At 45.9% G+C, this 12,837-nt stretch overlaps 1 protein-coding gene across 2 annotated transcripts in view; it reads right to left on the reverse strand.

The window, feature by feature from the left end:
• The window catches only part of PLEKHG4 (pleckstrin homology and RhoGEF domain containing G4), a 1,592,954-nt gene that overhangs the window by 366,254 nt on the left and 1,213,863 nt on the right, over positions 1 to 12,837 (reverse strand). For both annotated transcript variants that reach the window (XM_085638629.1, XM_085638628.1), the window contains exon 13: positions 5,525 to 5,614. In XM_085638629.1, the coding sequence (XP_085494755.1) occupies positions 5,525 to 5,614 (90 nt within the window). The remainder of the gene's footprint in view (positions 1 to 5,524; positions 5,615 to 12,837) is intronic.

The following is a 12,837-nucleotide window of genomic DNA, read 5'->3' on the forward strand; positions in this document are numbered from 1 at the left end:
AGTGGGGCGGGGCTAATTTCTCCACCCTAGCTCCAACCTTCTGGAACTCACTTCCTGACCACCTCCGGTCTGCCACCCAGTATCTCCCCTTTCGCAGAGATCTGAAAACGTTCCTTTTTAGCCAAGCCTTCCCCATTTAATCCCCTTCAAATATCCCTTTCTTCTCTCCCTGGTCTTCTTGTTTTCACCTCAGTTGCCGATCTCCCCAGCGCCAAGAAACCGCATGGTGTATGCTGCGCTTTACAAGTATTTTAAATTAGAAATTAAATTAGAAATTAGAAATTAGGCTCAGCTCATGCTAGAGCACCATCTCACATGTTACCAAGCACTCTGCCTCCAGGATTGTTAAGGCCTGCCATAGGAGTGGCTGATAGGTACACGTGTCTATATATAGTGTAGGTATAGGAATACTACACCTAAGCAAGGGGTGATTACACGACCTTGCCCCAGCTGTGTGATCAGCCAGTTGTGTCATAATGGAAGGCCAGTCCAGGGGTGGCATAATACATGCTGCAGCCCCTGGTAGGCCTAGGGTACACCTATGCCCTGGGTACCTAAGGTACACTGTACAGGGGGCCAATAAGGTGATCCTATCCAATTGGGTTATGCACCTAAAGTACATAGTATTAGTTTAGAGAGAGAACAGCTGGGCTGTGGGTCTGATTAGCAGGCCCACAGCCACATCTAAGTCGAAAACCAGTGAAGCAAAAGCAAAAAGTGGGGGTGAACATAGAAAGCAGACCCTACTCTCCTACAGTGATGAATCGCCCACTCCCAAATCACTTGGGCCTCTTTGGAGAGCAGGTGAGATCGTGTTCCACCCTGTTTGTTCACATAGTGCATAGCCGTCGTGTTGTCTGTACGGACTAGGACGATTGAATTCCGTATTCGTGGAAGGAAAGCCTGTAACGCTAGCTGAATTGCCTTAAGCTCCAGAAGGTTGATGTGGAGAATGCATTGTTCGGGTGTCCAGTGGCCGCTCACTTGACGGTCTTGCAAGACCGCTCCCCAGCCTTCGAGAGAGGCGTCTGTTGTAAGTATCAAAGGAGCTGGAACAACTGTGAAAGTGAGACCCTTTGAGATATTGTCCTTGATCATCCACGAGCTGACCGCCTCGTTCATAAGAGGAGTGAGGGCTATCTTGTCGTCGAACGTTCCCTCTGTCTAGTTGCTCTTGGAGCGGACGCATACGAAGTCTGCAATGCAGAATTAATGGAATGCAAGATGAGATCGATCCTAGAAGAGATTTGTATAGGCGAACAAACAGAGACCGTCTTGTTTGTAAACGACAGGCAGAGGAAATTAATCTGTCCTGTCTTTCCTCTGATGGAAAAGCCTTGCAAGAAGTTGTGTCCAGAATGGCCCTTAGAAATTTGGCCGACCTGGAAGGATAGAGGACTGATTTGTCTTTGTTCAGCTGAAGTCCCAGATGTTGGAAAAGTTGAATGCAACTTTCGACTGCCTTCATAGTTGCCTGAGACGATGGTGCCTTCACCAACCAGTCGTCCAGGCAAGGTAAAACGGGTAGCGATTGTTTTCTGAGAAACGCTGCAACTGGTGCCAACACCTTCGTGAATATCCGCGGCGCGGATCTGAGTCCGAAAGGTAGGACCTTGAATTGAAAGTGGCTTTTGGCTACTGTAATGCGTAGAAACCTCCTGTGGGCTGGGTGGATCGGCACATGGAAGTATGCGTCCTCGAGCTCCAGAGTGGCCATGTATTCGCCTGGGTTGAGAAGCTTCAAAATGTCCTGTAGGGATACCATCCGAAACAATTTTATGAGATAGGTGTTGAGCTCCCTCAAGTCTAAAATTGGACGCCACTTTTCTACTGTCTTGCGAACGAGAAAGAAATAGAATCCTTCGCCTCGTTGGGACAGAGGCACCGGTTCTATTGCTCCTTTGAGAAGCAGTTGGTGAGCTTCTAGACACGTAGAAGGTGTAGATGTTTGGATTCGGTGGCGCGAGGGGCTCTGGATGATGAAAGGTGTTGAAACTCCAGCATGTGGCCAAACCGGATGATATTGAGGACCCACCGATCCGATGTGATGATCTCCCAGTTGTGGAGGCATTGTGATATCCTGCCCCTCCACTGGTGTTACAGGGGGCGAAGGAACAGTAGACAGAGCCTGAACGCCGCGATTGACGTTTAGAACAATCTCTTCTCTGGCGTCCCTGTGGTCCTCTTGAAGGCTGGCGAGAGAAAGACGACGATTGGCCCTGGCGCTGAGAATACTGGGGTCTGTAAGATTGCGCTTGTTGTGAATAGGAGGAATAGTCCTGCTGTTGATAACCACTTTTGTACGAATAAAAACCTCTCCCTCTTGCACCACGGAAAGGTACTTTGTGGTAATGCAACGTCCCAAGGGAACTTGCAGTATGTGTGTCCTTTTTTATTTCCTGCAGTGCATCGTCCACATGCTTACCAAAAAGCATTTCTCCATCAAACGGTAGGTCTAGGATTTTATTTTGAACCTCCGGGCGAAACCAGGTGGCCCGAAGCCATCCTTGCCATCTAAGAACTGCAGCGCCAGCCAAAGCGCGAAAAGCAGTGGTAGCAATGTCCATAGCGCAATCTATGATCTCTGAAGAAGAACGCACTCCTTCCTCCAGAATCTTCTTTGCGTCAGCCTTAGATTCATCTGGTAGCTGGCCAATGCATGGAGATAAATCGCCCCACATTTGGTGATCATATCGTCCCAGAATTGCTAAGGCATTTGCTGCCCTGACAAGAAGGCTGAACATAGAAGAGAATCTTTTTCCCACATTGTCTAGTCGCTACCCTCCTTATCCGGTGGTGTGGTAAGGGGTGCCGACAGATTCTTCGACTTTCTTTGGGCCGCTTGAAATATGACAGAATCCGGCTTCAGTTGGCCAACGAGACAAGCGGGACCATCAGCAGGAGCCTTATATTTCTTCTCCAGCCGCGGAAGAACAGGGATGACGGTAGCTGGAGACTGCATCACCGTAATCCCCTCACTCCATACAAGTTCCACAATCGGGATAGAACGGACAGACTTTTTAAAGGGTTCTTGAAAATCATAAAGAAAGCATTCCGATTGTTCAGAAGGTATGGGAAGGTCAAACCATTTGAAAGCCCTTTCCATTAGGTTATGGAAACCTCCAATGTCCGCTGGAGGAGAATCCACAGGATCCGGTGACGGTGAAGCGGGATCCGGAATGACGTAGTCGTCCCATTCCCTATCTGGACCTGGGGCTTGTCCTATGCTCTGGTCATCGTCTGGAATTGTATAACACACGAAATACAGGGGGTCTAACAGCCAGATTAGAGAGGCTACACTATCGATACTGAGTCAACAAGATCTCAAAATATCTTTAACGCACATACATAACGTATTAATAAAGATGAAGAAAGAAAAGGCTAACACTACATGCATAAAAAAGACCGGTACATCATTGATTATTCACAAAATGGCTGATTAATCCACAACAGATTGTAAAGGGTTTCCATCAAATTAGACTCAATGATCAGTCATATCATTTGGCCAAACCCATGTGCAAATGAAGCTGGTCCCCTGATCAGTGGGACACTCAGCTCCGCACCTTATTGTTGTATCAGGATTTGATCCACCAAATACACAAACTGTCCATAATGACTGATCTTTTAATGGTAAAGATAGAAAAAATAGTGCAACGAACAAAGAAGTGATTTAAAATAGGATGGAATGTCCTCCTTTTAAATACTTTATTCTGCGGACTGGACACACCTCCTAATTAAAAAATAGAACAGTGCAAAAGAAGACAGTGACAATTATCTGTCTACATAAGGGCCCTTATGTAGACAGATAATTGTCACTGTATTTAAAAGGAGGACATGCCATCCTATTTTAAATCACTTCTTTGTTCGTCAGTCATTATGGACAGTTTGTGTATTTGGTGGAGGTTCATGTCCAATGTGAATCCAAATAATTTCCATTAGATGGAAGTTGCACTTTAGAACCATCAAGGTTCATGTTACTGAGCCAGATTTGTATTATTTCTTGCTTGTTGTTCAGGGTAAATAACCGGAATTCTCTCTTTGTTGGACTGCACTTCAGATGGGCATCTGGATGAGTTGCAATCTTTGTTTGAAGCACTGGATGTTTAGAGCAAAGGAGACATTCAGATAAAGTTGTGTATTGTTGGTATATAAGTGGTTCTTTATGCTGTTATCTGTGAGTAGAGCCCCAGGACATACCCCCCATCTTTGATCAGTAAAGAAACGTGAACTGGAACCAAGTGAGAAGGTTGAGGTCCCACTTTTATACATGATTTCCAGACAGGGAATGCGAATCCACCGGTCTAGGGCAGTTCCCTTTAATTTTCTGACTGCAGTGAAAACACAGTCTTTGTATAGGATGATGTCTCTCTCAGCAGTCGGTGTTGACTTTAGATCCAAATGGAAGTACCCATAACATGAGCTAAATAAGTGTGCAGTTCTGAATCTGGCTATCATTGTCCTTCCTGGATGGGACAATCAAGGGGAACAGAAATGTCCTAAGCCATGCCCAGAACCTTCTCTGGCTCAGATCCCTCTCTCACCAAAACAAATTAATCTGCACTCATTCTACTCCCACACTATTAATCGAATGACATTGCTCAGAAGGGACAAATCAGCAATCTCCTGCTAAAAAGGTTAGCATACAATTTCTAAAGGCTGCCTCACCTCCATCCATCAACTGTTCGATGTTGTGGACTACACCCCACAACTCAGGAATGCAGGAAATACACTTTCTAAGTCTGAAGAGGCTGTATCACAACCTTCATCTTATGTCATGTCCAACCAGGGGCAATCCAAATCGATTCCACTGGCTTCAGCATTCACACACTTGCAAACCGCGTGGAGTCCTGTTATCATTCACTATACATTTGCACACACTCGACACACATGCAGGGTTTCAGTTCAGGGTCTGGGCATGACATGTAGTGGAACTTTATACTTGTAGAACCTATTGTCATGGCACTCTTATGTTGGACAGGTAAAAAAGGCTGGCCAATACTATCGATTCAAAAACTGCAAGCTGCCAACACTGCTGACAGTACATGTAGAAAATTACATACATGGTAGTCCCGTGCCCAATAGAGGGAAAGTTTGTGTGCTCTTGAAGCCTTCAAAGCCAGTACATGGCTCTTGTGGTTAATTTTGGTCCTAGGACTCAACATGTATGCACTCTTTCGTGCGTGCAGGGGCCAAAGGAAAATCAAGATACCAGTTTCACATGCAGTTGGGTTACTCAGGGCAGGGGTACATGGCAGTTTATCATGCAGGGAACATTACTGTTCCATCAACCCCCTAGACTCAATCCTTGAAAGCCCAAAAGTACTTCCTGTGGTACCTCAGGCTGCAAATTTGTGGCACTTCAACTTTAGCTGAGGTAAGGAGCCACCCCCTTAAGTCTACGTGAGGTATCTTTGATCATATACAGAGATCAACAATGGTATGTGGAAGATTCCTCTCGTTTTCATGTACAGGCACCTCATTGTAAGACCAAAAAGCCCAAATGCATTATGCACAGTATTTTTACCTTAAAGAATGAGTTTCCGTGACTAGCCAGTAGCGCATCTGACTTGGGCTTGTTCTTGCTGTATAAGGCATACATCTCAAACTGATCTTGCTGTGAAAGAGAAAGATAACACGAATGAAAACCTCAATCTATTAGGTCTATTATTTAAATAATAACCTACTTCAGCATTTTTGAAAACCTACAATGGATCAATTTAAGTTAGTGCATACAAACAGTGCAGAGTGAGTGCATTCTCTAGGGCACTTGTCAGATCAGAAATTAATAACAAAAGAGGGACCCTGAGAACATGGTTAAGTTCTGGGGAGAAACAAGTCCAGGGAGAAATACTATATAAAATATGAGAAGAATCCCCCACTCAGTATTAAAATAGATCGGCAATAGCTCCAAATATAAAAGCTACCCACAGAATATATAATTTTTCAATATTTTTATAATATTTTTTCTTTTTCTTTTTTATATACCTTTTTTTTTTAAACACTTGGGGGCAGATTTATGAGCCCCTTGCGCCACTTTTGCGTCACTTTTCCCATGTTAAAAGTGACGCAAAAGTGGCGCAAGGGGCTCATAAATCTGCCCCTTGGTACCTCCGAAACGCGCGTCGGCGCATTCACCGTCTTCTTGTTTATTGTAATTTGTGTACATGTAATTGTGTTTTCCCTCATATATATTTATTTATTGTACATTGTATATGTTTATGTTAGGTATTGTGGGTTTGTGTATTGTTTCACTGCACATGATCTTGAGTTTGTTAATTTTGTTAGTTGTTTAGTCATAACCCAGGGCTCTGTCTGTTCATTTTGTATACACTGTTATGTGATCATTTATTATATGTTGAAGTGATTTACTATTTAGTATTTATTTGAACTAATGTAAAACTACATATAAAAAAAAGAAAAAGGAAAAATATTATATATATTTTTGATAATAAAAATATTGAAAATGATATATTCTGTGGATAGCTTTCTATATTTGGAGCTGTTGCCGATCTATTTGAATACTGAGTGGGGGATTCTTCCCATGTTTTATATAGCACTTGTCAGATCAGACCACCTGTTGGCGCATGGAGGCCACATCATAACCAAATCTGTGTATTACACAGGTTACAATCCTCTGATCCACATACTTGCTGTGAAACATCTGCTTATCCGGTTATGAGCACAGCGTAAATGCTCATCCACAGCTTATGGATCCCATACACATCCGCCAGATACTGCATTTTCCAGGCTCTTCCTACACAGCTTGTTCCGATGATCTATCCACCCCCCCTCCCCCCGTAGGAGCAACTTTGCAATATTTTACAAATGTGGCAGGGAGAATCTGTTGATCTCAGTAGCTTGGCGGTGACACTGTTTTGCAGCGCTTACACTGACGCACTGTTCTTGACAGAGCTCAATTGACAGCACTGAAATAACTTTGTATCACAGTTGTTATCTATGAATGTGACCCACCCCCTTACAGGCGCGTTGTAGTCTCAGCCCCACAAAACCCCTTTTCATTAGTTACTCCTCCGAAAATGGAAGTGTAAGAAGGGCAGCCTTTCACAGAACGTCCTGTTTTGTCCTGTCTTCCAGCAGAGGCATGCTCCTTCTTCAGGAGTTCCTGTCTGGTTTTCTCATCTTTATTCTGGAGGGGGTGCGGGATAGAATGGTCTAATTGCTGTTCTTTTCTGCTTCTCTTTTAGTAGACCCTGCTGTGTGCGGTCTGTTTCTTCCAGTCCTACCTAATGTAGGAATACTTCTGTGCAGTTCACTTGCTTTATATTGGGCCACTGTGCTTTGACTGCTTGCCTTCTGGGTCTGCTGTGTTGGTGCAGACATTTGTGTTCTGCAATCTGTCCTACCTCTTGTTCCCCTCCCTACTGCCTTCTGGCTGTTGATGACGTGGCCCTACCAGTTTTGCTTGTCTGCCCCACATTAATGAGGCTGTCTCCACCTGGACACTTCCTGGAGCATGACGGCTGTGTTCTTGAGAGTGGCGCAATGCAGGTGAGTACAGCACTCAGAGCTTTGCTGCATCTGGTGTAGCACATGCTCCATGTTCTCCAGTGGAAGTCAGCCAGCTGCCCTCTTTGATTTGTGCATACACCATGTTCTCACTGCAATTTTGATTCTGTGGTCTGTGCTTTTCTACATCATATCCACATCATTGATGAAGTGTAGCGCTGTTGTGGATCGGATGGGTGCACTGGTGGGGGCCCCCGGCAACATTTCCCGCCTCCTTGAGGTGCATTATGTCTGTGGTTGCTCACTTGAATTGTAGGCCTGTTTTGGCCAACAATCCGGTGAAGTATATACTTTTTTTAGGTCTCGCCTAGCGTTGCTGATGAGTAGTTTCTGTAAAGGGCTTGAAGCCCTGCCCCTTAATCCCATTGGCTCGCATCACCGTTTATGTTAAACGGTGCGCCGCCATTGGGAATAAGCTCTCCAGGGTGCCTCCTTTTTTGACCGGCCCACCTGGACTGGCTCGCCTGCATTACGGCTGTCGTGACAAAGTTTCTTATCTGAAGCTTCGTCACGCTGCCTTGCACGCGCCAGTCCGGCTCTTTGACTGGGCCGGACAAAAAAGCAGACAGGGCGCCGCGTGTTTATTTTTGCATCTCACTTTCACTTTAAAGTGAAAGCGCGATGCAAAAATAAACAGTGGATGCCTGGCGAGCGCTTGTTATTCTGTCCTTCGTTCCTTCCTTCTATCCATATTTCACTAACTTCCTTAACACTCTCCTCCTGCCCTGGATTTCCTTCCCTTCGCCCAAGGCTTCTTCCACTCGTTAGCTGTTTGCCCTCCAGCTCATCTGTTTCCCGTTTAGATTTGCTGCTTTCTTTATCAGATTCATCGAAAAGATCACAACCGTGACTCCCGCAGCAGTGAATCCTGGTCTCTGCTGCGACAGTGACATTAGCTCCTTATTATATTAATAAAAAGGCCGGTGCACCACTGCTTTCACAGCACGGTCCCTTCCCCGTCCCAGCTGTCACTGACCTACCTTCCTTCAACTGGCCCTCCGTTCGCCTACTATTATAGGGTGTCATCTGCATATTGCTTATGTAGAGCTTGGGGCACGGGCAGCAGTTTACCAGTCACCTGCACTGGAGAGAAAAAACACTCGCCTACGCATGCAAGCACATACACAATACAGGTATTGGCACACTTGGACACGCACGGGCAGCATGCGATACACTTGGCTTGTTTACGTTTCTGCCTGGCGGAGAACTCCTGCTGCTGTTCGCTCCGCTGCTCCCCCTACAGTCGCACCTGTTTCACAGCCTTTGATCACCACCTTCCCAACGCGGCCTCGCCACAGACAAGTGCCCTCATTACCTCCTCGTTTCCCATGCTGCGCGAGACAAGGCGGCTCTGGGCCTGCGCACACGCCCACGGTGTGATTGGCAGACCTAATTAGACCCTTCTTGGTTGGTCAGCGTAACGCAGGCCCTCTTCAAAGCCTGGCTGCCTTGAGGGAATGAAAATTACCCACTACTGGAGGCCTCAGCAGCGACTCAGCATAGGGCTTCGCTGATGCTCTGTGCACTTACTGGCTCCACTGTGATAGGCTTGTCCGCAGAGAGCAGCACCCGTCCTACACTAGCCAACAGCAGAAGACCTATCTTGAGCCAGCCCCAGATGCTGCCCTGTACCGGTACCCTCCCCAGCCAAGGAGTGTTATGTTGCGCTTGAAGCGCCGATACTCAAGAGAGGACATTTATAAGTGCCGGTACTTCGTACCGTCGAGTACCAGCCCATTGAAAGCTCTGCTACTGCTAAAAACAGCTGAAATGCGAGTGAGATGAACTGATTGGCCTGCATGAACCAGAATGCCTTCGGAGGGCTAGTGAGACGTGTTCACTGTGTGAACTGCACCTGTGAAACGCCAACGTGCTCCGTGAACTGATCCCCAATATAGACAGCTGTCTGTGTTCATGTCTACGGAAATGTAAACGTAGCAATAAAACAACGTTATTTGTTCGGATCTCAATAAAAGAAATGGTAAAGGCTGCATTTGAAAAATAACTGTAATAATGGCTGTTAGGTCCCTCCCAGAAGTTAAGGAGAGCGGCGCTGCTATTCCCACCACAGGGTGACTGAGAGAGACGGGGTGGCGGGCTTGTGGTTTCATGTACCACGAGCTGCATGTGCTTGCGCTTTGTTCCCGCTCATATCTCACCTGACAGTCTGGGGTGGAGGCGGAAGTGGTCACGGTCCAGATATAGGCACTGCTTGTCTGTGCCTCATGAACATTTGTTCTAATTCCCATCGAGCCTCGCCAGGGTGACGTCAGCAAGTGGCAATTTGAACAAAATAACGGGATACCGCCTCCTGCACCCGAACCATGACTAGCGAACCAACCCCAAAATATTTCCTGACTTGTGAACGAAAATCAAAGTTTGAACAGCCTCCTTTTCCAGCTGCATCTTGCATTGAGCACGTTTTGCCCAATGTCAAATATAGAGGCCTCTCCCAGTAAAGTACACGTGCTATGTGCTTGCTGTTCGCTCTCTCTCCCCTGCATCCATCTGTTACTGTCTCCCTTCGCCCCCCACCAGTGGCGTAACAATAGCCCCCCACACCCCAGGAAGGGGGGGCAAACTCACGGGGACCAGGCTTTAAAGTTCCTGACTGGGTGCAAGCCTTGGGGGGGCACACGTTTCATTGCGCCATGACCTCCCCCCCCCTTGTTGCTGTCTCCCTCATGTGTTTCTCTACCGCTTCCCCTATGCTTTTTTCCTCGTGTCCCTCCCACTCCCCGGTGCATTTCTCCACTTCATCTTCCCTAACCCGCTCTACATTATTGCCTGTTTTTTTTTTTCAAACATTAAAAACACAAAAGAGTGCTCCACAAGTGTTTTTTAAAATTTTATTGACCAATCTAAGTATATAGCCAGGGCTATAAGTGAGATGAAAAACCTGGGGGGGGTTCTCAAATGTGCGTGGTCCATATAATTAAGGGCGTGGCTTATCAACACCTAAGCTAATTTGTGCTTACCATAGTGTGCCTCCCTGGTATTTTGCTGCTTCTGTCTTTGCATCGGGATATATAATACAACAAGAATCATTATACAGACAACAAGATAGGACTATTGGCATTGTCAATGGGCGTCATTTGCATAAGATAAATAATGAACAACTATGGATCCGTTGTATATAATATTGAAAATGCTTCTGTTCTGAAGTGATGAGACTGTGAAAGAATTATAACGGGTCTCTTTGAAGTCACATTACAGGCTGTAAAGGGTGGTGCAGCTGCAGAGTTACGATTTGTTTTTCACCCTGATGGTGAGGGACCCATCTCAGCACCTGCTATTTAGAACTGCCGGTGCTCAGCACCAGCAGGACCCGGCTCACTTACAGCCCTGGGTATGACTTTCTTGCCTTATTTCCCCACTCCTTATACAACAGCTTTCCTACCTATTCTTGTGTTTGTCCCACACTTGCAGCATTTCTTCTTTACCATGTTTCTGATTGGTTGACCACTATCCGTCCACTCTTAATGTGAAGGGACTATTTATAGGCCTGGTCTGTAGACAGCTTTTGTTAAGTTAAAGCAATTTGCTTTGCTAATGGTATTGTATAGCCAAGCAAATGGCTTTAACTTAATAAAAGGCGAGACCTATTGCATTTTTAATGCTTGTTATATAACAGATGTGACCAGCTCAAAGGCCCACACCTTAAGTGGCATTCAACTGCCTCATCTTAACCTGCCTTAACCCCTACTACTGCTGGGTTGTCTGGCGTTTTCAATTTGGCCCACTCTCCTAAGTGGTTGTTATCATGTGGTCTTGTTTCTTGTGCCTGGTGTGCAGCTAAGTGGTTTCATTTGCTTTTAGATGGGTTTATTGGGCTGTGCTTGGCACCCTTGTGTTCTGCAACTCTGCAGACCTGCTCTTGGAAGGACTACTGTGGGGGACCCCATGGGTTGACTGTCTGACTACCGTTTTCAGTTGTTTCGATTTTGTGCACCTTGTTTTGTGGGCCCTTCTTCCAAGTCCCACCCTGCCAGGAGTAGGACAATGCATTTCAGGAAGAAACTATGATGTTTTGCCTGCTGCCATACTGTTCAGTGTGTTCCTTCCAGTTTTCCATGGGTGTGCAATACACATGTTGCTCAGAGTCTATAGGTGGGTCCCTGGTGGACTCTTCTGTGTCCTATTGGCACTGTGGGTGATGTAGCTGTCCCTGTGGATAAGGGTTCAGATCCCACTCTCCCCATCATCAAGTGTCTGGTACACAGCCTTCTCACTCATCTGTTTCTACATTCATTCTACTTCATACATGGTGGTAAGGTTCACACTTGCTGCTGGCTGTGGTCCTCCAATTTGGTGTCCATTCCCTGTGTAGGTACTGGGCAGCCCTAATTTTGGGAAGGAGTTTTCCCTTCGTAGATGTTGTTGTTTTTTCTCCTGCTGGCCTTGTTTTGCCTGTAGTAGGTCTTGTATGGAAGTGTACATTTCTCTGTTTACAGAACCTGCTGGGTTTTCCTCTTGGCATTGGTTCTGCTTCTGTCATTTGGACTTCATCAGCATCCAGATCTCTGTTGTAAAAAAAAGAAGAAGCCTTCTAGGCTTCTCAGGTTCTAGCTTGTTCCTCCATAAATCCTTCAGGCGTTCTTCCAGATTTCGCTGGATTGGGAGTTCCATCACTCTTGCGAACTTTCTCTTTGTCTTCTGCAATGAATCAGGTTTGCTGCTGTAGTTTACATCTGGAGGTTTCTTGTTTGGAATGCAAGAGAAGAGTGTTGTTGGATTCCCTTTCACTACTTTTGGCTGGTTGCCTGAGTGGTTCACTTGCTTGTTCTCTTCTCTTGAAGGAAATTTTCGCTTTTGCTCCCTTGCTTGTTCGGGACCCTTTCAGGGTTGTTCCTGCGATTTTCTCTTGGGGCATCCTTACCTTATATGCAGATGCCTGGTTCTTAGTACCTCCTTCCTCTCAGTGGTTGCTTCTTACCGCTCTCATTGCTGCCTCTAGGATTAGTTGTTTTTCTAGATTTTCCCTGTTTCTCCTGTTTCATGCCTAGCTCTTCCATCCTGACTGGCACATGTGGTGCAAACAGTGACTGATGTTTCTGCTCCTGCACTGTGAAATATACCATCTGTTGCCTTTTTGTCCATTTCGGGTGAGTCACTATGTGGAGGACCATCTCCATTCGCTGTACCTGTTGTTTGCTTTACTGTCTTGGCTTCTTACACTTCCTGACCACAGATGAAGATGACCCTTACCTCTCGATATCACTGGACCAAGCACTATCTTAAAGAGTTTGGGGGCATTGGTTCAAACACTCTTTTTAAGGACCCTGTTTGGAACAACTTTGAAGTTTAACA

Source organism: Triturus cristatus, chromosome 12 (genome assembly GCF_964204655.1).
Source record: "Triturus cristatus chromosome 12, aTriCri1.1, whole genome shotgun sequence".
Taxonomy (NCBI): Eukaryota; Metazoa; Chordata; class Amphibia; order Caudata; family Salamandridae; genus Triturus; species Triturus cristatus.